The sequence below is a fragment of the Columba livia genome, chromosome 9 (assembly GCF_036013475.1).
Source record: "Columba livia isolate bColLiv1 breed racing homer chromosome 9, bColLiv1.pat.W.v2, whole genome shotgun sequence".
Lineage (NCBI taxonomy): Eukaryota > Metazoa > Chordata > Aves > Columbiformes > Columbidae > Columba > Columba livia.
The window spans coordinates 8,077,273-8,101,551 of NC_088610.1; the positions used below are offsets into that span (position 1 = coordinate 8,077,273).

Sequence of the window (24,279 nt, forward strand, 5' to 3'; positions counted from 1 at the left end):
CCCCATAACCACAGCGCATCGCTCTGCTCCCCATGCTCAGTGGCACAGCCAATTCACGAGACACAGTTCTCTCCTGCAAGGTGGTGCTGAGTCTTCCCCAAGCGCTGTATTGACCCAGACTGTTATAGATGACTTCTCCCAAATTGCCCATGACATCCCCCTAGTCCCTCTGGCTATGGCTCATGCTGCCTTCCCACCCTCTGTCCCAGCAGCAGCTGGATACTGGTCCCAGCTGGGCTGGCATCCCCTCACCCTGGACACATGCCACTCTGCAGCTCCCACCTTTGCTGGAAGATGTCTCTGGCAGGCGCCTGCCATGGAACGGAACCCCCAGAAAAGTCCCGCAGGAAGGCTGCCATGGGGACATTGTCTGAGCATCCCCGCAGATCTTCAGACTAACCCTCAGCTTTTCTGCTGAGGCTTTGCCTTCCCCAGGTGCTGTATTCATGCCTCCATCACCCACGACCTGCAGCAGCTCACTGGTTGGTTTTCTGCCCCTGGCATGTTAGCAGATGTGCTTATTTTCAGCTTTTAATACCTTTAGCAAGTTCTTCCCCAAACTTTTAAAATACCTTTATTGTGACTTTAACTTGCCAGGGTTTTGTTGCTTTCTGTTTCCCATTTTACAGCACCACGTCTACTTTTGAAGGCTCTCTCTGCCACAAGCAGCCTTGTTAACCTTTCCCTACCACCGCTGGGTTGCTTTTAGTCCCTTCTTGAGCCACCAAGAGGGCTGAGGGCTGCACAAGCCCTGACTGCTACTCAGAGCTGCGCTAGCAGAACAGGGCAGCTGGCCTCGGGGAGCCCTCCTCCCCCCAGGCACCCCCTGACTTTTGCTTCCTGTACAGTAGAGGCTCTTTCATCCTCCGCCACACGCCCAGGCACTTCTTTCCTTTCCGTGACAAAGCCAAACCTGACACAAAGATTTTCTCCAGCGCTGCCGGCAGCCAGTTTGACTCCTTGAAGTAATCGCTGTAATTGACCCTTGCAGGCGCTGCGCGCCGGGGGAGCGGGGCCGTTCACAGGGCTGACGGGGTGTGAAAACCATCAGCTCTTTGGCTGGGCTGGCTCCCGGCCCTGTCAGGGATGCCTGGGCTGCCAGGGAGCCCCACAGCTGTCCTTACCCCGCCACCCCACTCCCACTCTGGTAGGGGGGCTGGGTGAGTCCCCGGGGTGCAGCTAGGGAGGAGGTGAGCGGTGCCCTCGGCCTCACCGGGCATCCTCACAGCACACAGGGAGCAGGGCTGGAGCGCCTTCACAGATAACCTGCTTTCACCAAAAACCTGCCAAGTCTGGGTCAGCGGGTCCCCAGACCCCAGGGATGTGGGGACAGATGCAGCTCAGTGCTGTGGCTCTGCATGACTGGCAGCACCGTGGCGTGGGGTGGCATCACCATGCACTGAACTTCAGTGCAAACCACATCCCAACCCAGGGAGCTGATGCTCACCACCCAGGATATGGAGTCTGTAAGGGGCTTTTCTTTAGGAAAGGGACATCTTCAAGGCATAGAGCTCATGTCAGAAGTGACAAGCATGACACATACCCACTAATAAACCCTATGGGGCTGGGTGCTCCTCTTTGAAGGATGCTCCTCTTTGAAAGATGCTCCTCTGCCTGCAGCATCTCCTCCGCAGGCTCATGGTGTGAGGCAAGCTCATGTCAGTGGTGGTGGAGACATGGCACAGGGGACACCCATCCCATGCCAGCTCGTCCCTCTCACGTGTGCCTCCAGCTCCAGAAAGCAACGAGGTTATTTTCTGGCTGCTGCCACTCCTGCCGGGAGCTGCTTCAGACCCTCCCGGTCCCAGTGATCATTTCAGCCCCATTTGTCTTCCCAGCAGTTTTGTTGTTCCCTTCTGCAGTTTTCTTCCTCTGACTCGGCCGCACGTGTGTAACGAGCATGTTGTCCGGCTACCCACCCTCACAGACAGCCCCAGGGGACCTGGCAGTGGCTCCCAGCCCCATACGAACATTCCCTTTTTGTGTCCAAGTCACTGGTTAAAGAACATCAGTGTCCTCCCTCACTCTTCAAGCACAACCAGCCACCATCGCTTGCTCCCATCCCTGCTTGGGATGCAGGTCCTGCGTGAATTCTCACTCCCCCTTTTCAAGGATCATCTTCCCTCCGTGCAGCCAGTGCTGCATGACAGGGGGCAGCAATCAAGTAGCATTGCCAGGTCTAAAAGCAATGTCTTAAAAAAGCACATCTCAGATGAGCATGACAGAACTCTCTAGCCCTGTCTGCCCTTTAGTTTTATTTTTCATGTACACCTCTGCCTTTAACTACCTTTCTTCCAAAAGGCATTGAACATGTTGCACATGAGTGAAAGTAATTAAAAGGACTGGCACACTGTGGGCTGGGATTTCATGGGATTATGGCTTCCTCCCTCCCCGTACCTCCCAGAGACATGGGGTTGGGGATCCCTGGCAGCTGCAGAAGGAAGGTTCCAGGTAAGACCTGCTTTTGCTGACCTGTGAGCACATCTTTCCAGGACAGCACCAGCAAACCCAGTTAGCGGGGCCAGCATGGAGACTTTGGTGTCTTCTTTCCCCAGCTGCCGGCAGCCTCTGCTCATGGCTGTGAACCTCGGGCAGATGTCCAGGGTGGAGATCACAGATCTCTGCAAACCTCTGCATGTCCCAGCTCCCCCATATCAGCAGTGACCGGCTGTGGTGCTGGGTTTGGTACCCAGTATCCAAAGGCAAATGTGTGCACATCCCTGGGCTGCCAGCAGCTGGGGAGAGGCTGATGTGTGCCAAAGGTTCCGGGCCGGTCCCCTGCTGTGACCCTGGAACAGATCTGCTCTCCCCGTCCTCCAGAGGCCGTTTGCTTTACGATCTGTGAACATCAGGAAGAAATGAAATAGCAATGGAGAATTCCCTTCAGCAAAGCTTTGATGGTGAAAAATGTGCTGTTGGGTTGTCTGTTCCTCAGAATTCAGAAAAAAAAAAAAAAAAGACAAGGAAAAGAAGGAGGAAGGAAAGAGAGAAACCATCTGCTTCTTTCAGAAGTTCCTCACCCACACACTCCATTGCCACTGCTCAAAAAGACCTTTTCTCCTCTCCCCTCCACTCCTGTGCAATCAGATAGTCCCCAAACTGCCCCTGGGTTAATTGAAAACAGAAGACGATGTCACTTCCAAGTGTTATGAGCACAGGGACCACGAGGAGCTCAGGTGTTTTGGAAAGGATGATGTCAGGGGGGTCTGCGATGAAAGGCTCGCTGACAGCCTGCGAGGCGATGCCGCGGGAACAGCCGCAGGCAGGGCCTCAGCTCCTCCCTGGGTACCACAGCTCCGCTCTGTCACCCCTCACAGCCAGGTGCGGTGACCAGGGCCACCCCGTGGCAGCCACAGCATGCCTGGACACAAGCTCAGGGGCTTTGCTGCATCTGCCCTCCACGCTCACCCCCACGCTGCTATTTTTAGAGGAAAAACAGTCAGATTTTTTTCAAAGACAAAAAGCTCAGAGTGAAAAGAAGCTCTGGAGCCCTTCCCAGCAGGGGACAGCTGGTGACAGTGTGCGCCCCGGCTGCCCTTCAAAGTGCAAGTGGCTAATCTTGTCTCAATAAAACCAGCATCAAGTCAGGGTAATCAGTGGACGTCAACGATTTAATGGCACTGGCAGAACCCCAGTGAGGTCCAGGGGTTATCCTGGCTGCATCATATTCCCACGGGAAAGGTAGATAGCAAGCTCCCTCCTTCAGGTACACGTCCAACGGCTGTCAGGTGCCGTGGGGCACATGCGGGGCTGCCGGTGCCTCTGCTGCAGCTCATCTGGGTTATTAATGGGCTCTCTGCTGCCTGCAGCCATCCCTGCTGAGCATCCTGCCTGCCCATGCCAGGAGGGGATGGGATGGGAAGGGACAGGAGGGGACGGGACGCCTCACTCACCAGCGGGCAGCATAAATCTCAGCTTCCCACATGGGGCAGCTCTGTAAACCGCAGCAGCTTCAGTGCCAGGTTTATACGCTTTACGTTTACAACAGGCAAATTGACAGACGACGCTGTGTACACAGATTGTGTAAACTGCTGTCAGGTGCTGCCCCGTGCCCCTAGCCGGGCACTGGCAGGTGCCCAAGCTTCTCCATGGGGACAGGAGGGAACTGGGGGGACCTGCCGGCAGCGCAGCCCGAGTCCAGTGTGTTCCCATGTACCCGTCCCCTCAGCCTCAAGGGCAGGCCCAGAGGAGAGCAAGGGGAGGCATGTTGATTTAAGATGTGAGAAGGTCAAAAGTTTTCTTGAGTGGAGTTGCTATCACAACGCCGAACACTTCATCCCCCTTTTTATCTGCCCCAGTATTTATTGTCCATGAGCAAATACTTGTGTTTTTATGAATTCCTTTAGAGTGAATCACCCTCCTCCTGTTTAAACCAGCAAAGACCACATCAAACAGTTACCACTCCATCTAGAATTAATCATTAATTTGAAGTATTTGACAATATTTTGCCGGCATTACTTATTCCTCTTCCCAATTAATAAAGGTTAAGCCTCGGTACTGGCACTTTTGCAGGACACTCGGTGCGCAGTGGTGTCGCTGGGAGCTCACCAGCCCCAAACCCACTCTGGCCAGCGCAGGCAGGGAGGTGCAGGGCTGGACTTGGCTTCCAGGCAGGTGCAGACGGCTCTGCCGCTGCCTGCACATGGGACCCTCCATCCAGCAGCCAACACACACAAGGGCTGGTGTCAGAAGACTTTTAGTTCTCAGGGAAGCGCAGAAAGGCTGCTCTGGTCTAGAGGATTGTAAAAGGAGATTCAGCCTTCTCTCAGCCTGCTCTCTCTGCGGCCTCTGTGAGCGCAGTTTCAAATCAGGCCAAAATCTGATCTCAGATGGATGCATGTGGCTTCTATTCACTTGAGACAGAATCCAGTCTTTAAATGCCACATTTTGTACTTCGGTTTTGTTTTATGCCTCAGACATGTGTTTTGCTAGGACGCTGCATTTCATTTTAAAATTATTTTTGACGAGTCCTTATGGTTCACGAATTCCAGCACACCAGGTTCTGCGACATGCGTCCCAGATCTGCTGGCCCCTTTTGAGGCACCACATCAGGATAGTTTTGTGTCCCGCTCAAAAACAAGCCGTGACCTTGCTTTTTCCAATGTCTTCGTGGCCCGGCATTCTCTTGACGCTTTTATGCCAATCTATTGCACCCTTTGAATGGTTTGTAATCGCACTTGCTTGGATGCTTTGCTATTTAGAGAGCGTGGCTGGTTGTTTGAGTCATGTGGCATCGCTTCTTGCTTTCGAACAGATGGGTAAAATGTATAAACACACAATGGCACGTGATGAAGGCAGCATATAGCCTGCTGTTTACAAATAACACACTGGAGACGGAAGGATCAGGCACAATGAGTTGGCCATGCTGACACCACCCAGGCAAGCTCAGTGAACTCCCAGTGGTTTGCATTTCATGAGCACATTTGGCCATTAACCTGGTACTTAAGGGAGTTCAATAGGGGCGGGCTTGGGACCTTTTGGCACTGTTTCCGTGTTGCAACACTCCACGAGGTCTCTTCCAGCTCCCATTGCTGAAACAAGCTGTTCTCCAGGCTTCTTCAGCACACATGCTCCAAATCCACAGGTGCTTTCGGCTCCCAGGAGAAAGCAGGGACCAGCTCCTGGGTGTGCAGCACCAGCAGCCTCGTCCAGCTCTTTCCTTGCCCTCTCCTGCCTGTGGCACCCAGGGTGCTTATGCCACAGGGGACAGGGCATTCGCCACCATGTACTGTGCTCCTGGCTGCAGCTTGTGCTGCTCAGGAGTGTGATGGAGACAGTGCTGGGCAAGGCATGAACGTTATTTTCTTGCCTCCCTCCAGCAGCGGGATTGCAAAGGCTGGCTTGCGTATCGTAAAGCCAGTGGCAAGTGCTGCTGATTGCCTCAGAGGAAATCACCTGCCAGACTCTCCCCTGATTTACACCAGAAGAACCCCATTTTATTGCAGGGCAACAGCAGAGAGTGCAGGACGGAGCGTTCTGTAACAAGGACCGGGCCACCGTAACATCCCTGCAGCAAGCATCCCTGCCCATTCGGGCTGCTGGCATTTCTCCACCAGGTTTATCAGTGTATCAGCCATGTGAATACACCTTTTTTATGGCATGAATCTGACAGACAATGATGTGTCTTTGAAGGTTTGGCTGATCCTGTTTCCTGTCCAGTCCTGAGCCTTGTATGCATTTAAATTTGACTTGTTAACTTTATAAGGATACTTCAGGCTTGTATTGTACTGAAATTGGCTGGGATCTCAGTATCTCCCTTATTCCCACGTACTTTTTTCTTAGAAATGCTTTGTAGTGGTGTTATTGCTGTTGGGAGGTTCAGCTTTAACAGCCTCCAATAAAGATATGAGCCTGCAAAAGGCACCAGTAGCCTGAGATTATTCAATAGGAACAACCGAAGCGCAGGTGCCTGCTGTTTGCAGGGCCTCTTATTTGGGGCAGCGGCAGCTGGCCCTGGCTCCGGCAGCGGGCAGGCAGCGGGCAGGCAGCGGGCAGGCAGCAGGCAGGGAGCAGGCAGGGAGCAGGTAGGGCTCCTCATGCCCCACAGAACGGGACCTGCCTGCAATAGGCACAAAGTCCTGCAGCGCTGGTGGGGGCCATCGGCATGGACGGACAGCAGTGCGCTGTGAATTCCCCCTTTGCTGGGTTTGCTTGTTGTAGAATTTCCTGGAGAAATTCCTGCCTTCCCCGGTGCTCGCGGGAAGCCTGAACGCATTTCTAAGGCAGCTGATGAAAACAGTGCCCTTCATTGCAGGGGAGGAAGGACATGGCCCTTGAAATCTCGTTTCAGGACATTTCATCATTTGGACTGCGTGTGAAAATAAATGTCATTTCATACGACATTCCAGATTACTTATCAAATAGTGATCTGCCTCTTAATGCCTAGACTACTGGAATCTGTGCAAATTAAATGTTGTACTTGCAAATGTATTTATTCATTACCCTTAGCAATTAACTAATGATTTAAGTAATTGAGCTGTAAATTATCCCCTTGTTTATAAAATAACAACATCCTCTGAGGGATAATATTTTCTATTACAGCAACTATTAACACATCAATTCTTGACTAGCATGTAAAGGATCTCCACCTTTTCTCTTTTTAGCTCATATGAGAAAAATGATTCCCCAATGCGATTGCCAGGACTAGAGCATGCACACAGCTCTGGACTGGCACACATGTGGCAGCACGTAACCAAAGCAAACGGAGAATGCACAGGAGTTTTCCAAAAAACCTGCCTCCTGTCAATGACCAAGGGTCTTATGGAGGGGACTTGACTGCAAATCAGCAAGAGAAAGAAGAAAAATAAGGGAGAAAACCACTCCACCCTAGCACACACGCTGCTCTGATGTCAAAATGTGCTAATTGAGGATTTCAAATCACTGCTTCCCGTGTCGGGTCTGACCACCCTGGGCAGAAAAACAAGCAGAAAACCCACCGTCGCTGTGTCCCCCTGGCACGTCGCCCCGATCGCCTCGCCTGCCACCGCGGCTGAACCCTGGCGTAATTCCGGCGGCTGAGCAGGGCGGCGGGAGGCAGGCAGGGCAGGGTCTGGCTCCCCGGGGAGGCGGCAGGGACGGTGCCAGCGCACGCTGCCACGTGGCTCAGCACCCTGCCCGCTGCCCTGCCCACGTGCATGAGGTCGCTGATCCTAATAACGTATGATCATCCTGATATTCTTGACATAGCTAGAGGACTAATTTTAGCTCTGCTATCGCCTTGAATAATGAATATTGATTTTAGGAATGCAGCATTCAAATTATATATACATTGAAGTATCAGTGAGATAGGCTAACTCTCTCCATAATGCTGCCAAGCTAAAACAAAACCGAAGACACCGGGGAGATCAGGAGCCAAGTGCAAATGATTCATCATATCCTGAATTTATCAGAGTCCATCTAGTTACCACTTCAAGAGAAATGCTGGCTGGGCAAAGGCTCTATTCTGCAGCAGCACAGCACTGCGCCCTGAAGCATCTTGCGTTTTATTGAATAAATGGTTAAGGGTATAATGGAATTGGGAGAGCAGCGTGGCTGGGGAGGGCTGGCAAGCTGTGACCGATCCCGTCTGCCAAGGGGTAAAGCGTGGTGTCCCGAGGGCTCTGGGACCAGGTCAGATCAGGAAGGCTGAGACCTCTGTCCCTGCCCTCCATGGGGACACAGCCCCCACACTGTCCTCAGCAGAGCTGCCCCACGGGAGGCAGAGCTGCCTGGTGCAGCACCTCCCAAACGTCCCAAATACTTTCTTGCTGCACCTCTGTGGTTGCCAGGGTTTTAAGGATAATGTGCAGCTTACACAATGCTCTCCCTGCTGCCGATTCATGGCACCGGGAGTACGAGATGACAATCAGCTGGTGAACTTAACAGAAAGCTCCAGAGCAGTGATCAGTCCGGGCTCCTTTCTTGGATGGATTAATGCCAAGGAAAAAGAATTGTGTTGGAAAATGTGATGGATCACTCTGCAGAGGAGCACAGATGCTGCGGTCGAGGGCTGGCCCCAGGGGATTGATGAGCCCGCAGTCGGGGAAGGTTGGGTCCCCAGGGAGCCGCCTGCCATGGTCCCACCTGCCCTCGGCTGCGGGTGCCAGTGGGGCCGGGGGAAGAGGGCAGAGGGGACACAGACAGGGCTGGTGTGCTGGGACTTTGAGAGCACGCTGACGCAGCCAGGCGCGGTTTCCCTGCGCCGAGGACGGCTGGCGAGGCTCCCACCTCGCCACACTCCCGCCTGCGTCTTTCCACCCCCGGCTGCGCCAATCCAGCTGCGCACAGCTGGGCTGAAAACCGCAGCGCTGGTCTGATCTGACTTAAAAGCCGTGTTCTGGAAAAGCCTGTGGGGCTTCCTGCAGCCAGGGCTTGCCAAGGATCACACACGGCTCAGCACACAAGTGCTGCAGCAACACGGCTGGGGCTGGACTCGTGGATGTGGAGCTGATGCACATCCACCTTCACCTGGAGGCTCTCAAGAGGGTGCCTTCTGCTCAGTGTTTGGGACAGGGACATTTTCAGCACTAGCAAGCCCTGCATGCCGCCTCCAGCCCCACCATTGCCAAAGTCACAGTGTTTTCAGAAATGTACCCAGCCTACACAGCTCACAGGGTCTCCCTGTGCCCTGCAAGCATGCAGGCAGCACAGCTCCGCCACAGAGACAGCAGCCTGAGGCAGTGACACAAGTGGGATCTTAATAAATAAGTAACTCATCTCTCACTGCCAACACCTCCCACCACACATGGAGAGGATGACAGCCGAGAGACACTCCTTCCCATGTCCGGATCGCAGCAGTGACTGCGCATTTATTTCTGGCTCTCAGAGGGATGCAGGCTCAGCTGGACGCCCCTCTGCCTGGACCTGATGGATCTTGCAAAAGGTCCTGCCTGTCGTGCTGTAGTGGGACTGCCCTGCCACAGCCAGCAGACTGCAAATTTGTGGTCCAGGGAACTCTGGTCATGTCACACAGAAAGATCTTCTCTAAGAGAACGGTATAAGGCAGCTCCCGGCCTCCAGCTCGCAGTGGCAAGGGCACAATTTGGGGATGTTCCCAGTGCTCGTTCCCAATTGCAGCACCTGCCAGCGCCCAGCCCTCGCTGCCAGGGGAGGACCAGGCTGGTACCAGCCCCGTGCAGGGGTGCAAAGTGGAAAGCTGGGGCTGCACTTGTGCCCGTTAGCACATGGGGCTGCTCCAGCCCAACCAGAAATCTCAGAAATAACTAATGCTGCGGATATCAGGGCAGGAAGGGAATTCCAACCCACATGGGTGGCATTTCGCAGTTGCCAAAACGCCCTCCTCGCCAGCTCCCCGGCAGCGTTTCCTTGGTTCAGCAGGATAGGAGCCTGCCAAGAGGAATCAGCTTAGCAAGAGATCCAGGTACCCTGGCTCCTGTCCCAGAGCCCTCTTCGGCACAGAGCTGTGCTCCAACCTGGGATGGAAGGAGGAGATGAAAATGGTTTTTTAATGCCTGTTCTTAGCGATGCTGGAGTTTCTCAGAGTGGTACTTTGCTACTCCAGCAAAGCCTTGACTGCTTCATGCCACAGCTTCCTGCACCACTCCTGGGGATGCCTGCCTGGTCATGTGGGCAATAAAAGGGTAGGTACTAGTTCCTGGAGCCCAGAGCTACCCTCCCCATCAAAATAAACCAGGGGGTGTCACGGTAGAACGGCCAGATCTCCCTCTCACCCAGCCTGACTCATAGAGAGGAGTAAAACAAATAAACACTTCAGCCTCTCCTCTGCGGTGGCAGCCAGGGAAGAGCTGAAGCAGCCCAGCTCCTGCAAGGCACGTGCTTGCTGGAGCAGCAGCCGCCGTGCGAGCCCTGAGGCTCATCTGCCACAAGGACCTGGTGCATAGGGGAGCAACGTCCATGAAAGCTTCGCTTCATCTAGGGAGCTTTGTCAGGAAGTCAGTTTGAAAGTGACCTTGTCCCAAAGAGCTGCCAAACATTTTTGGAGCGGAAATAAACTATGAAACCGGCACCCAGAGATTCTGAGATCACAACTCCCAGGAGAGTTAGTTGAGTACGGATTGCACAACAGCTTCTGAGATGGGGACCACGAGTGCAGGCACATGTATGGGACTGCCCAGAGGAGACATCTGCACCAGGGACATGTCCCTGACACACAGCACTTGTTTTCCAGCCTTCAGAGTGGTGACGATTTTGAGCTGCAGCCAGGCTAGGTATGCAGTCCGTGACCCGAAGGGGAAAGGCTTGGTGTGTCATTCCTGGGCTCCAGCTCCTTCCCAGGTTCTTACAAACAACTTGGTTTCTATTTTTTCTACTTCCCAGGATCCTGCAAGCCTTGGGTATTAAGACTCTTGAATTTCTAGAAGCGCATTTTACTCTGGCTGCTTCCTAAATGACCAGAGAGCCAGCACAGCTAGCCCTGCCACCTCTTTTCCTCCTGCGTGCTGCCCCAGCGGCAACAACCTATTTTATTCCACCTTCCCGCCCCTGGGCCCATGCCCAGGACTAGTCTAAATTTTCTTGCCAACACATTTTTCCTCCAAGATGTTCTGCCAGTCAGTAATGCCCCAATGTGCTGTCTAAAGGTTCTTCCCAAATCTGTTTTGGACAATTCCCAATTTGTAACCCAAGATAACTGCTTGAGCAAAGAAAAAAAACATTGCCAGAGGACTGTGGGACAAGGGACACCCCAGTCCCCAGGGCAGCCCCTTATCTTGAGGCTTTATCTCCCCATTGACACCTCTTTCATAAGCAAAAGCAGGGCTGGAGAAAGCAGACATCTGTTCCAGGTCCCTCCAGCAGTTACAAATCCCTTCATCACCTCCTTCCAGCCTAAACTTGGCCTTGGCCACTTCATTCCCAGAGACATCCTTCCATGCAAATCCTCCCCTTCCTCTCCTGATCCCTGAGGAATTCACACATGTACACGCTTCCGTTTGGGGATCCCAACCCTCGCACGCGGAGGGCATGTCACAGCAGCACGCTGGTGGCAGAGGAGATGCGGAGCGGGGACACCAGTGTCACTGCCTCCCCGCTGCCCCGTGCAGCACTCAGCCGTGGATCCAAGAAGCCCCTGCAGTTGCTTTTGGAGACCTCACATGCCCCAAAAGCAAACCCACCTCCATGGGCTTTGCAGCAGGGCTGGGCAGGGAGCTGGTGTGGGCAAGGGGAGCTGTTGCCAGCAGTTGTGGGCAAGTCCCAGGTCCCCGGTGTGGGCAAGGACTGGCAGCCCATGGTGACAGCCTGTCCTGGCTGCCGGCCCCGCACTCGTCCCCCAGAGACACCAACCTCTGGCCAGCAATCAGAGCTGGCCTGCCCAGCTCCGCATTTCCCCACAGAAGGGAGAGCACCAGCTCAGTAATCGTGATCACTTTCCTTTTTCCCGCCCCAAATATATGCACATATCAGCACTAGAAAAAAAACATCGGTTCACTAGATAACTTTCTGGGGTCTCCAGAAAGGCACTGCAGATTTCCTGCTAATCGGTTGCCTCTGATTTCCCCATAAAGGCAACTGAGAAAAGGCTTTTCGGCAGCGACTTCCCCAGCGCAGCCTCCATCTTTTCCCCGCTCGAGTTTGTCCGAATGTCTCGCTAATTGAAGCTTACGTCAAATATTGCTCATCCAAAGTTAAATCTTACACACTGAAGGCTCCTCTTTGTTTTTAAATCAAAAGGCTTGTGGCTCCACCGAGGAGCTGAAAGCAAGCAGGGATTTGTACTTTTCTGCAGTTTTAAACATGACATTCTTATTTATTTTCCTTGTTTTAAAGTCCGAAGGCTCAGCAGGCAAGCCTCTGCAGAGACGGGCGCTTTGCACCGGTGAGATCTGCAAACATGTCTCTTCTTTCTTGAACTTTATTTTTCTCACGGTCTCTGAAAAGGCGAGATCAGGTGATACATGTGGGATTGGCCCCGTACAGGTGCAGATCAGGCACTGGAGGTGGAAAAACATTACTGTGTATACTCAAAAAAAAAAAAAAAAGGAAAGAAAAGAAAGGAGAAAGAGCAACTGAGCACATTTTTGAATAGGCCAGGTCTAGTTCTTGGCAGGATGACTCAGGCTTAGCTGGCAGACTATGGGAATAGGAGTGTGAGAAAGTCAGTCAAGCGGAGGAAAGGGGGAAAAAAAAGGAAAAAAAAAAAAAAAGATAGTTTCAAGTCCTCAGGCAAAATACTTTTTTTATTTTTTCAAACTAACCCCACAAGCTGTCCAAACCAGCCGGCGGTGGCAGCAGCGCGGCGGGGCCATGCCCGAGGGACAGCCACCTCCCTCCGGCTCCGCACCCGCCCCCGGCACCACCGGATCTGCGGTCGCACCGTCACCGCAGCGCCGGGCGGCCGCGCCCACACCGGCCCCCGCAGCCGCGCCCGGGCCGCCGCGCTCCGCTGGCGCTGCGGGGGCGCCGCCGGGGGAGCGGGGCCGCCCCGCACACGGGCGTTGGGCTCCGGCCACCACAGCTGGGCCCAGGCCGCCGCGGCCCCCCACAGCGCAGCCCGCCCCGGGGCCGGCAGCCGGCAGCCCCCGCGGGGAGTGGGCCGGGCCCCGCCTGCCACGGGCGCCAATTAACCCGGTAATTAGCGCGGCGCTCCCCGAGGGCCCCCCCACCCAGGTCCTCCCCGCCCCCGCCGCGGGCGGCGCCCAAGGGGTTAACCGCGACCGCCCGCCCGCCCGCCCCGCGCCATTGGCCGGCGGCCGCCGCGCGGCGCCCAGCCAATGGGCGGGCGCCGTCCACGAGCGGGGCCGCGTGCGGGCGGCGCCCATTGGCTGGGCGCGAGTGTGGGAACGGCGGCGGGGGACGTTTCACACGAGCCGCGCGCGTGCGGCGCGCGCTATAAGTAGGGGCGGCCAAGGGCGCGCGGCACCCGCGCCCTGCCGGCCCCGCCGCCGCCGCGCGCCGCCCGCCCCGCCGCCCCCGGGCCCCCCCGCCCGCCGCTGCCCCGGCGCCTCCTCCGCGGCGGCGGGCGCTGCCGGCGCGGGCGCAGGATGCCGGCCGACCTGATGGAGAAGAGCAGCGCCTCGCCGGTGGCCGCCACCCCCGCCAGCGTCAACGCGACACCCGACAAGCCCAAGACGGCGGCGGAGCACCGGAAGGTAAGCGCGGCCGGGACGGGTGGCGCCGGGACGGGCGGCGCGGTGCGGAGCAGCGCCGGGCGCTGACCGCCGCCTCTCTTGCAGTCCTCCAAGCCGATCATGGAAAAGCGGCGGCGGGCGCGCATCAACGAGAGCCTGGGGCAGCTGAAGACGCTCATACTGGACGCGCTGAAGAAGGATGTAAGCGGGGGGAGCGGGGCGGGGGACGCGGGGGTGCCGTACCGCCGGCCGGGTCTGAGCCCCGTTTGTGCCCGCAGAGCTCGCGGCACTCCAAGCTGGAGAAGGCCGACATCCTGGAGATGACCGTCAAGCACCTGCGGAGCCTCCAGCGTGCCCAGATGACCGGTGAGTCCCGGAGAGCACCGGCGTGGGGAAGGGGTGGTGGCCGGGGCTTTGCGCTCCCTGCCTGCATCCTCGGTAGCGAGAGCAACAGGAGCACCCGGCTCCAAACCTGCATCTCCGGTACTGGGGGGTGATGAGGGTACCATGTTTTGTACCAGTATCCCGGGTACAGCAGACCAGTGGGCTCCCCATCTGTATCCTGGGTACTAGGGGGCTATGGAAGGCACAGCACTCCTTGCCTGCATCCCAGGTACTGGGTGGGGGGAGGCAAGGGGTACCTTGCTCTGTACCTGTATCCACGGTACAGGGAGTCTCTGTCTGCATCCCCAGTACTGGAGGGCACTGGGAAGGCTGCAGTCCTGGCTTGGGTACCCTCACCAGCAGAGCTGTGCTCCCCATCTGGATCTGTTTGGGAGAGGTGGGAGGCACAGGAGCCACTGGGGGGACTGTGCTCCTTACCTGGACCCACATTACTTGGGGGCAAAGGAGGACACTTGGGGGTTGTATGTACCCCACCCGAGTCCCTGATGCTGGGGTACTTGGTAGCAGAGGGGCCGTGCTCTCTATCGGGATCCTTGGCAGCCGGGAGCACAAGATGTGCTGCCAGGGGGGCTGCAGGATGCAGTGCTGGTGGGCTGCACACCCCTGTTCCCTGCAGAGCCTGCTGACCGCTGTGTGCCTCTCTCCTTCCGCAGCTGCACTGAGCACAGACCCCACGGTGCTGGGCAAGTACCGCGCCGGCTTCAGCGAGTGCATGAATGAGGTGACGCGGTTTCTCTCCACCTGTGAGGGTGTCAACACCGAGGTGCGCACCCGACTCCTGGGCCATCTGGCCAGCTGCATGACCCAGATCAACGCCATGAACTACCCTGCGCCTCCTCCGCCACCCCCGCTGCCACCAGCTGCAGCCTTTGGGCCACCCCTGGTGCCTCCAGGCAGTGGTGCGGGGCCGCTCCCGGGTATGCCCTGCAAACCAGGCGCTGACACAGCCAAGGTGTACGGTGGCTTCCAGCTACTGCCAGCCTCCGATGGGCAATTCGCCTTCCTCATCCCCAGCACCGCCTTTGCTCCCGGCGGTGCTGTGCTGCCCCTGTACGGTGGCCCAACCACGGCCGCCACCGCTGCCTCACCGCCTGGCCCACCGCCTGGCACAGCTGACTCGGTCTGGAGACCCTGGTGAGGGTGACGAGCACTGGACTGGACTGAGCACCACACCCCGTGCTGCTGGCACGGCTGTACATAGGTTATATGTTCATATTGGATTGTGCCTTTGTACCATAGCACTCCCTTGACAGTGTTTCGTGTTTTACACGAGATCTTTTTTCTCCCTCCCTTCCCCTTCCCTATGTGACACCAAAGATTGTTGGGTTTTTTTTTTTTTTTTGAATGCTCTTAAAATAAAAGTGTCTCTTCCATTTTGGAAGGCCTTTGGAGATAGGTTGGAGTGCTGGCTTGTGTGCATAGGAGGGAGCCCAGCTCCTGGCTGCACTGGGATCATACTGCTCCAGGGCTGCCTTGTCCTGCTCTCCAGGCTGGAGCTGTCACTCACACCCTCTGTCCCCTCTCCCTGCCCTGAGGCAGATGTAATCACTGCTTCCTTGGGAGCAGCTCAACTGATCAGACTTGTTAAAATGAGCTTATGTTTGCAGAGCTGGTGAATGTGCTGAGGGAGGCACCTCTGCCCTGTTCCTGGCTCCTCGGGCTGGCAGAGTGCAATAGCCCAGGTAAAGTGAGATGGATTCGGTGCGGAGCCTGACAGCCTGGCTCCCCGTCTAGGCTGTCCGGCTGAGCCTCCTGCCCTGGACTTGGAGGGTCCCGCTCCCGGGCTGTGGTGTAAATCGCGAATTACTTCGGTCAGTTGATTTAGAGAGCAGTGCCTGCCAGCTTCTCGTGTTACAAAAACAGCGGCTCTCCGCAGGACAACCCTGACACGAGTGCTCCTGTCTGCCGGCTGACAGGCTGCAGCAGGCGCTGGGCACCACCTCCACCTGGACTTAAAAGCACAGGGCTGTTCCTGGCCCTGAGCACCAGCCAGGCTCTGCTTCATGATTAATGTTCTGCATGTGTTTTTGATAGAGTTGGGCATTTCCTCTGCTGTTAGATGGAAAACATGTGTCTGGGGGAGTGATGTGGGGCTGTGCGGGCTATCTCTATACCAGTGAGTGGCAACTGACCCCTTTGACTTAGTCATGCCCCATTTCCAGGCAAGATGCAAGCCCCAGATAGAGGTAAGCGGCAGTCTCGGGTTACAGCTTGCATTGCCCTTCTTAACAAGTCCTAACTCAGAGCGGACAGCTTTAAACCATGCCAGGATTTGCTGGGGATTCCTTCCAAATCTTGCTGCAAAAGCTTGTTGGATTTTGTCTGGATCAGCCAGGTGTTTGTATCCAGGTGCTGGGGAAATGAAAGCTGGGAGACTGTGAGACCAGACAGATTAGACCTGCTGGGGTTTTAATTCCTCCAGCTTTTCCTCCTGCTTCTCCCTGTATACAAACACAGCCTTCTGATCTAAAAATAGTTATTGGGATGGATTTTTGAGAGAGAGAGAGAGAGGAGGGGATTTGTCCAGGATCTCTCTCTACAGGGCATCCTGATGATGGGGCCAGGGGTAGCTCCTTAAAAGGGACTGCAGGGGATGATCACCCTGGGTGATGCAGTATCTCCCGGTGCCTTGCTGGCCTATCTGCCTTGCCACCCTCAAGGTGGCATCTTGCAGCCAGTTTTTTTTTTTTTTGTGCCAGGCTAGGGAACACTGGATTTGCTGTCCCTAGGCAGGTGTGAAGCTATATGGGCTGAGCCTGCCTTTCCTTCCACTGGCTGCAGTGTCACTTCTCTTTGCTGGAGGTACCGAGGGCAGGACTGAGCCCACCTTGTGTGAACCTGTGTGGGAATGGCATCTGACCAGCTCCTGCTGCTGGATGGCCTGCCTGGAGCTGATGCAGACCTGTCATGTGTCACCTGTAAGGGGTGAAGCTGTTCCAGCTTGGCAGAGCACTCCTTTTCTCTTGAAACAGTTGATTTGGAAGATGCATTAGAAAAAGACATTGCTGTAGGCTAAGGAAGAACATATAGAAGGATCAGGAGTGAAAGACAAGATTAACCTATTTGCTAATGGAGTTTAAATAGTCTCATATAAAGGGAATATGCCATGCTTGGACCAGTTTCTCCAAAGCTTTCTGTGTTTACTCTGTCCCACAGCCTGTTAACATGAGAGATCTGCTTGAGTTTGTGAGCTTTGAGGGGATCAGAGCAATTCCCAGGAGCTGTGCTCTTGAAGCCAATTCACTGAGCCCGTGACAAATGCAGGCTGGGGATCCACAGACCAATATGTGCAGAGATTTCCCTCCAGGTGCCTTCAGACTGGTGCTGTGGGATGAGCGGGTAAGGGAGGGAGTGCCAGGAGAGGGACAGGGCTGAGCTGCTGGCCTCTTGTTTGGCTGTCACCTTGTGTGGGGCTGTGCAGGACAGGTAAGAAAAGGGACTGGACTCGGTGCTGCTGAACAGGATGCAGCTCCTGTCACCTTCCCTGGAGACCTTGGTGAGCCCTATCTGCCCTGGGGAGGGCTGCAACCAGGTCTGTCCCTCTCCGATTGTTGTTCTTGGGCTTGTAAACGGTTTTGCTGAGCTGGAAGCAGTGCTCCATCCCTGCCTGCGGTGCACCTGCACGGGGCTCTGCAGGCAGGGAGCTTTGCCTGGTTCCGACGGCACCCTGCCATGCTCCCTACCCACCGCGGGGCTCACATCGCCGGCTGCCCCTCTCATCCCTGCAGCTCCCTTCCATCGGCCGCTGCTGCCGTCCCGGGAAACCTGTCATTAAAGTCAATTAACTTTTCCCACACTCCTCGTGAGCGGCGCAGAAACCCCTCCTCGCTTCCTCCTTGGCTCTTAAGTGCTACCATATGGCACGGGCTCCCCGCACCCCCCCCCCGCGCCCGCCCTGCCTTTGATTCCAGCCAGACAGCCGGAGCTTTATGATTTAAGCCGGGAGAGCCCTCGTACCAAGCCCTGGGCCGCTCTGCGGCTAAGGTGGTTTTTTTAGCAGGCAAGGCTGTTTTCTGGCAGGAAATGAATAGCTCCCAGATGAGCTCAGGAACCTGAGAGGTCGTGAGAAAGGAGCGAACCCCCGGCGCGGTGGCGGGCTGCCAGGCGGCGCGGGGAGCGCGGGAGGGAGCGCGCCGCCGGCACACGAGCCCGCCCTGGCCCCCGCTGGCAGGCGGCGGGGCCGAACGCCGCCCGCACGCCTCGGCCGAGCCCCGGCGGCGCGGCTGCCATGCCGGCTGTCTCGAAGCGCCGGCCTCCGCCGTGCCAGGGGCTCGCGGCCGCCCTTGGGCTGGGATCCAGCCTGCGGCCCCCGGGGAGGGTGGGAGAGCAGCCTGGCAGGCGGGCTGGGATTTGGGGGGAGTGAGGCAGGCGGGTGGGGGTGCCAGGGCAAAAGCCCCCCCGGGAGCGCTGTGCAAACCTCCGTGCGTGTCGCGGGTGTGTGAGCAGGATGGGGACCGGGATGCTGCAGCCCCACGGCTCCAGCCCGGAGCACACAGCCCGCCACAGCCCCACAGTGGGGACGGATCCTGCCCAGAGCCGGCGAGCCCGTGACTCGGGTTTGTGCCACCGCCTCAAGGCCAGCACCCGCCTTTGCTCTGCCGCTGCCCCCGGGGCAGGGTGGGGAAGGGGACCTGTGATTTACAGGGGTGACATGTGTTTTACTTAAAACAAGTCAAACAAAAGCCCAGTTTGTTTTGTGGAGCGCAGACTTCCTGGGGGGGTCAGCCCAGACAAACGACTCTGCTCCCATTCATTAAACACTCGCGGCCACGCCATCAGCTGGCGCTGGGGACAAGCTTCTCCCCTTCCCAACTTCTGCAGCGGGAGCGATTTCTGATGTCCGCTGCCCCAGCAGAGCTGTTCCCCCGGCACGGCCACACCAGAGCTGTGCCGCAGGGGTACCAGCTCCACCTTACGGTGCCTTGCAAACGTCTGAGGACTGTGATTTGACCCACGCACGCTCTGGTTTGCTCTTTTCATGTCCAGCCGTGGCTCAGCCTTGGGCTGGCACAGGCAGTGAGAACCAGCAGTGGGTTTGCAATACTTGTCCTCAGTGCCAGCACTGCTGGGAGGGCGGCATGGGGGCTGCGTGGCACCAAAGGGGTGCAGGGCTGAAGCGGGGGCTGCCCCAGGGTGTTTGCCAAGGGGGCCACGGGGGCAGCAGCACAGGGCAGAGGTGCTGTTGCTGAAGAACAGCCACGGGGCTAGGGCTACCTGCAATCTGTTTCCAACCAGGGGTTATTGCCAACAAAGCCAGCTCAGCACAACTGCTGGGGCATTAACTCTTATCTGCCTGGCATGGTAAGAGCCCTGGGCTTTGTCTTTGGGCCTGAGGAAAGCAAATACATGCAACAGGGCATGCCACAGCTCGGGTCATGCGCTCCCACACTGGGGACACAGACGGTGCCCAGCATGAGTGGGATGCAACGTCCCATCAGGTGCTCCCAAAGCCCCTGGCCCTGGCTCCCTTCACCTGCCACCCACTGCACGGGGGAAAGCAGCGGGGGCCTAGCCGCAGGGGTGAAGGCTTTGACCTGAACTCCTGAGGGGTTCAGCTGTACAAAAGCAATGTCCCGCTTAATTAAAAGCAGACCTGCTATAACAAGCTTGCCAGCACACCCGCATGGCTCAGGCAGCTCTGCTAGAGCGGAGGCTGGGACTAAGCCTCACCATGGGACTGGGACACATTATGGCTCCCTGCAGAGCCACATCTCCCTTCATGTTCTCCCAGACCCCTGGGGAAACAGCCTGTCTCTGATCCAGCCTGCTGCTGTTTAGCTGCTCACCGAAAGTCATCCCTAAAATCACCTCTGGAGAGGGGCCTCTGCTGGGTCCTGCTCTCCGAGCAGGATCATACTCCATCCCCAGGCTGTCAGCTCCCATCACACCCCCAGCTGTGACAGCACCAGGACCACCAGTGAATGTGCCTGCCCTGCAAGGAGCAGTCTACTGAGGAGCCCTGGCAGCACTGGGAGGAAGCTGCTCTCTCTTCAGGTCCTTGGGTACCAGGACAGCACACATCACTCTGGATGTGGGCACATCAGGGTGCCTCACAAGAGCCTTTCCAAGGGTGCCATGCATTTGTCAGCTTTTTTGGCTGCTGAGGAGGTCAGAGGGCTGTCGGTAACAACTGGAAGCTGCCGCAGCTCTCCCCACTGCAGAAGATGGGCTGCAGCTCAGTTCTCTGGAAAACATTATGAGTTCCTGAAGCCGTAAAACAATCTGGCTGGTGTCTCTCCCTCTGACGCTGGAAATCTGGACAGTGTTTGTACCAAGAGAGGGAGCAGGATGTAGAGGCACATGCGAACCTCACAGTTACGTATCTTGCCTGGCTCCCGCTCCCACAGCCCTGCTGCAGCCCAGGCACAGATAAAGCTCCATCTCTTTTGGCAGCACTGACACACATAGGGTGTCTGCCAAACAGGGGAGAGGGTTCTGGGCCTCAGCCCACCGCAGCCCAGCAGCATCCTTGCTGAGGCTAACAACTAGTATAAAGCAGGACCAAAACAGGCTGATCCTGCTGGGCTTGGGGAACATTTGGCTTTGTTTGCAGCTCCAGCATCAGGCTGAGCCCCATTCCCACCTTCACCAGCAACAGGCTCAGCTCCGGACCTGGAAGACAGGTCCTTTGCTTTTGTCTCAGCAGTGAAATGAATCCAGTTTATGGTGAGGGAGAGCAAATGGCCCATTGCACTCAAGGGTCTAACTGCAACATGTAAATGCAGAACAACACTGGAGCCTTTCCTGGCTACAGAGGAGACACCAAGAACATCTTTCAGGGCTGTATCTCCTTGGGTGCTGGAGGAGACAATGAGCCTGGAAGGGAATGGGGGAGCTTTGGGATGATGATGCATTCGGATCAACCCTTCAACAAAGCAGCAATCCCAACTGAACCAGCTCCACATAAAGTGAATGGACAGGTAAACTGCAGCCCTCATCCCCACCACTGCATCTGAGAAGGTTCCAGCTGGTCAGCAGCCACATGAGGGTCTCATGGCAAGGACCCCAGTGGGCCTGACAGATGCTTCGTTTTTCCCTGCAGCCAAGCCTCGCTCCTCGCCGTGGGGCTGGCACTGGCTCATGCCGCAACGCACTTCCCTTCCCACCGGGCAGCTTTCTTTCAGCCATCCTTCGGCTTTCATTGCGCTCTGAAGCAGGGTCTGGCAGCTGGACAGCCCAGGCTGGTGTTTCTGAGCGGGCTCCAAGCAGCTGCTTGTGCTCACAAACGGCGCTGGCGCTCGCTGCCTTCCCCGCTGGGCTCAGCTGCTTGCGGGCAGCCCTCGGCCTGTGGCACTGCCTCTTAGGGTCAGATCTCCGTGAGGGTTTGTGAGTGGGTCTGGCACTGCCGAGTTGGGCTCTGGGGGAGTGGGGGTCACGTGTCCCCAACAGGACAAGGAGCTGGACCAACACAGCCACCCGCTGCTGGACAAACAGATGAGGGCAGCGGGATGAGAGGGCAGCGGGATGGGAGCAGGCAAACAGGCAAAGGGGAGAGGGGCACGGCTGTGAGCTGCTTTGTGCTTGCTCAGCCAGCATCAAAGCATGCAGAGGGGTCACAAGGTGCCTCTTGGGGAGCTTCCCCCATGCTGGGTCAGCCCCCAGCACAGCCACTGCTCCCCCTGCCCGCCCTCACCCCACGGCAGACCTTGCACAGGGTGAGGGCTCCCTTATCACCCTGTGTTTGCTTGTCTGGAGGAGCACGCTGCAGACAGGGCTGGTTAACCATCACCCATGGGAAACAGGGCAGGAAAAGGCTTGACAGGATGAGCTGTCTATGGCCCCTCATCCTTCATGGGGGAGGTTCAGACCCCAGCTGGCCCCATGCACTCACTGGTGGCTGCGAGCTGCTCCAGCGACAGCTCTGGTGTCAGCCACATTTCACAGCTCAGAGTTGTCCCTCCTGTGTTAAAGCCTGCTGAGACCCCCCCACCTCCCAAAGTGAACAGGAGCCAGTTTATTGTTCACTGGAGTCATTTCCCAGGGAGGTCAGGAGGGTTTTCCTTGGGGCTTGTGACAACCTGCTAAGCTCTGCTGAGCCAAGGTGTTATGAGAGCACCATGTGCCAGGAAGAACAGCCTTTAGCCCTGGGGATGCCTGCAGCTTGCTGTAAACCTTGGGACAAAGTCCTGTTTGCCTTCCCTTGCTCTTCAGCGTGCTGTGCTCTGGGCTCCCCTGCCCACTTGTTTATGGCACTGACGCAGAAAATTGCAATGGCTGTAATTGCCAGTGGTTTGCTGATTGTGTGCCTGCTCGGTTTGCTGGGTCAGAGACAAAAGCCTTAAATCCCCTTCTAAGGTTTGAAACCATGTCATCCTGACAGGCAAGAAGGGGAAGGGATTTACTTATGCATTTGCTTAAAGAGTGCCTGGATGTAAAATGAGAGCAGCGCACCTCAGGGCAGGAGCAACACCAGCATTCCTGGGACTGCCCTGTAAGGCTGGCTCGCTGCTTCCATGTACCTCTCTGCTCCAGGGGGAAGCTGGGCACCCCCACACCCCTTCTGGGCTCCATGTGCGGGTGGCCGACCCCCATGCAGGCTGCCAGCTCTTCTTCTGGCTCCGATCCCTCTGCAGTTTGGGCAAACTGACAGAAAGCTCTCCCTGGGGCCCAAGTCACCATGGACCTGGGCTACGTGTGCCTGAGCCAGCCCAGCATCCCAGGGAAGTGCTCCTGGCAGGGTCCCTGCCTCCAGCCGGATGCTCCCAGGCGGGTCTGCAGGCTTCGGAGAGCAGGGGACCCTCACCCTGCCTGCAAGACCCCAGCAGGAGCTCAGCAGCTGCTGCGGCGGGGCTGAGCAGAACGATGCAAGATGTCTAGAGATGGCCAGCTACCGGCAGGAGCGCGTGGGAGAGGGGCTGCCTGCCACAGGGCTCTGCCTGTGCGTGGGACAGACCACACAGACACTTCACCATCTGGCCCTTTGCAGCCTTGGAGTGCCTGGAAAGAGCAGCACAGATTTTCCATCCGCCCGCCACTGGGATGGGTCCCTCCTCCAGGGCTGCTTGATCACCCCCAAAAACTTGTGTGGGGAGTGGTTCAGCCCCTGTCAGGGGGCTGAGCAGCTGTGCTTGGGCTTCTGGGTGCTGGGAGGGGTCAGGCATTGGTTTGGGGCCTGCGGGGGGTCACTGTGGCTGTGGGAGCTTTGCACAGGACCCTGGGGGGAAAGGAATGAGGATTTGGCCAGCAGAGCCCCTGAGGGCAGCCTGGGGAGAAGGGCAGCAGAGCACAAGCTGGTGTCAGCACAGCACAGTGACAGGCGCAGGTACACCCAACACGTTGTGCAGCTGCAGCCTTCCACTGTGCAAGCTAGGGAGCCCCAGTGGCTTGGCTACAGCCCTGCCAAGCGCACAGGGAAGGACCCTGTGCATAACCACATCAGAGCACATGTGTGTAGAAAGGGTAAAACTTCAGGTGCCTGGTGTTGTTTCAACCCCGGAGGCTCCTCAATAGTGAGCTGCCCTCCGGAGACCTCCCCTCCAGCTGCAGAATGGAAGTAGCAGCCTCAGCACTTTGGCAGGAGCAGTGAGCTTTCTGCCTCCCAGCCCCACTGAATAGCAGCAGAATTCATTATAGCCCCATTTCACTTCTCCCTCCAATTATCCCTCTGGACAATGGGCTGGGGCTGCGGCGGAAGATCCCTTTCAGGAGGTGCCGGTGGCAGGACATGCTGGTTGGGCTCAGCTGAGAGCTCCTTTGCTGGAGGGCAGTGACCTGAGTTCAGCAAATGCCACTTCTGGGCCTGGTCAGTGACTGAGCACAGGGTTGTAGGGCCAGCAGCATGGCACCAGGGATGCTTCCTGCAGGGCAGGAAGCACTTGTTAACAAGGGCAAGCACCCATCTGTGAACCACCTGCAATATGAGGGCTTTTGGTCAGAAGTTAGACATCAGTGATTACTTTAAGTACTGAAGTGTCTTTTTATCCCTGCAAACGTGGTGGTGGTTTGACCCATCTGGTACTTCTCTCTGCGGAGCGACTTTGGAACCAGCAAAGACCACAGGCACTACTCGCATGGTGGCTCTGACCCAAGGGACTGAGCTTCAGCAGGTGCATCTGAGGACCCAGGTGTCTTCCTTGCTGCACTGTGGCCACCCAGATCAGCACTCTCCAGCCAGCCACTTGTAGGCCATCAGCTGCTAAGGTGGAGAAGCCGGCAGCAGTCAGTGCTGGAGCCCATTGGGGCTCTCTGTGAGCTGGGCTTGGGTGTTGTAAGATGGACATTACACCCAGGTAAGGGCTGGACTTCACCTGTCCCTCCCTGGCTGCTTGGAGAGTCCCCTCTCTTCCAGAGATGCTCTTTTCTGACCACATGCATCTCTGCACAGCTCCCCAAATCCTTGCTCCAGCCC

The 24,279-nt window shown here is 56.8% G+C and overlaps 1 protein-coding gene across 1 annotated transcript; it reads left to right on the forward strand.

The window, feature by feature from the left end:
- Positions 1-13,315: 13,315 nt before the first annotated feature.
- Positions 13,316-15,322, forward strand: HES1 (hes family bHLH transcription factor 1). The gene is made up of 4 exons (XM_065073655.1): positions 13,316-13,547; positions 13,632-13,727; positions 13,805-13,892; positions 14,585-15,322. The coding sequence occupies exons 1-4, from the start codon at positions 13,440-13,442 to the stop codon at positions 15,067-15,069; spliced, it is 777 nt and encodes a 258-aa protein (XP_064929727.1). The 5' UTR covers positions 13,316-13,439; the 3' UTR covers positions 15,070-15,322.
- The last annotated feature ends 8,957 nt before the right edge of the window (positions 15,323-24,279 follow it).

Coding starts and splice junctions, on each gene's coding strand:
- HES1 (XM_065073655.1), top strand. CDS start 13,440: ATGCCGGCCGACCTGATGGAGAAGAGCAGCGCCTCGCCGGTGGCCGCC. Junction 13,548..13,631: donor CGGCGGCGGAGCACCGGAAG/GTAAGCGCGGCC, acceptor CCTCTCTTGCAG/TCCTCCAAGCCGATCATGGA. Junction 13,893..14,584: donor CCAGCGTGCCCAGATGACCG/GTGAGTCCCGGA, acceptor CTCCTTCCGCAG/CTGCACTGAGCACAGACCCC.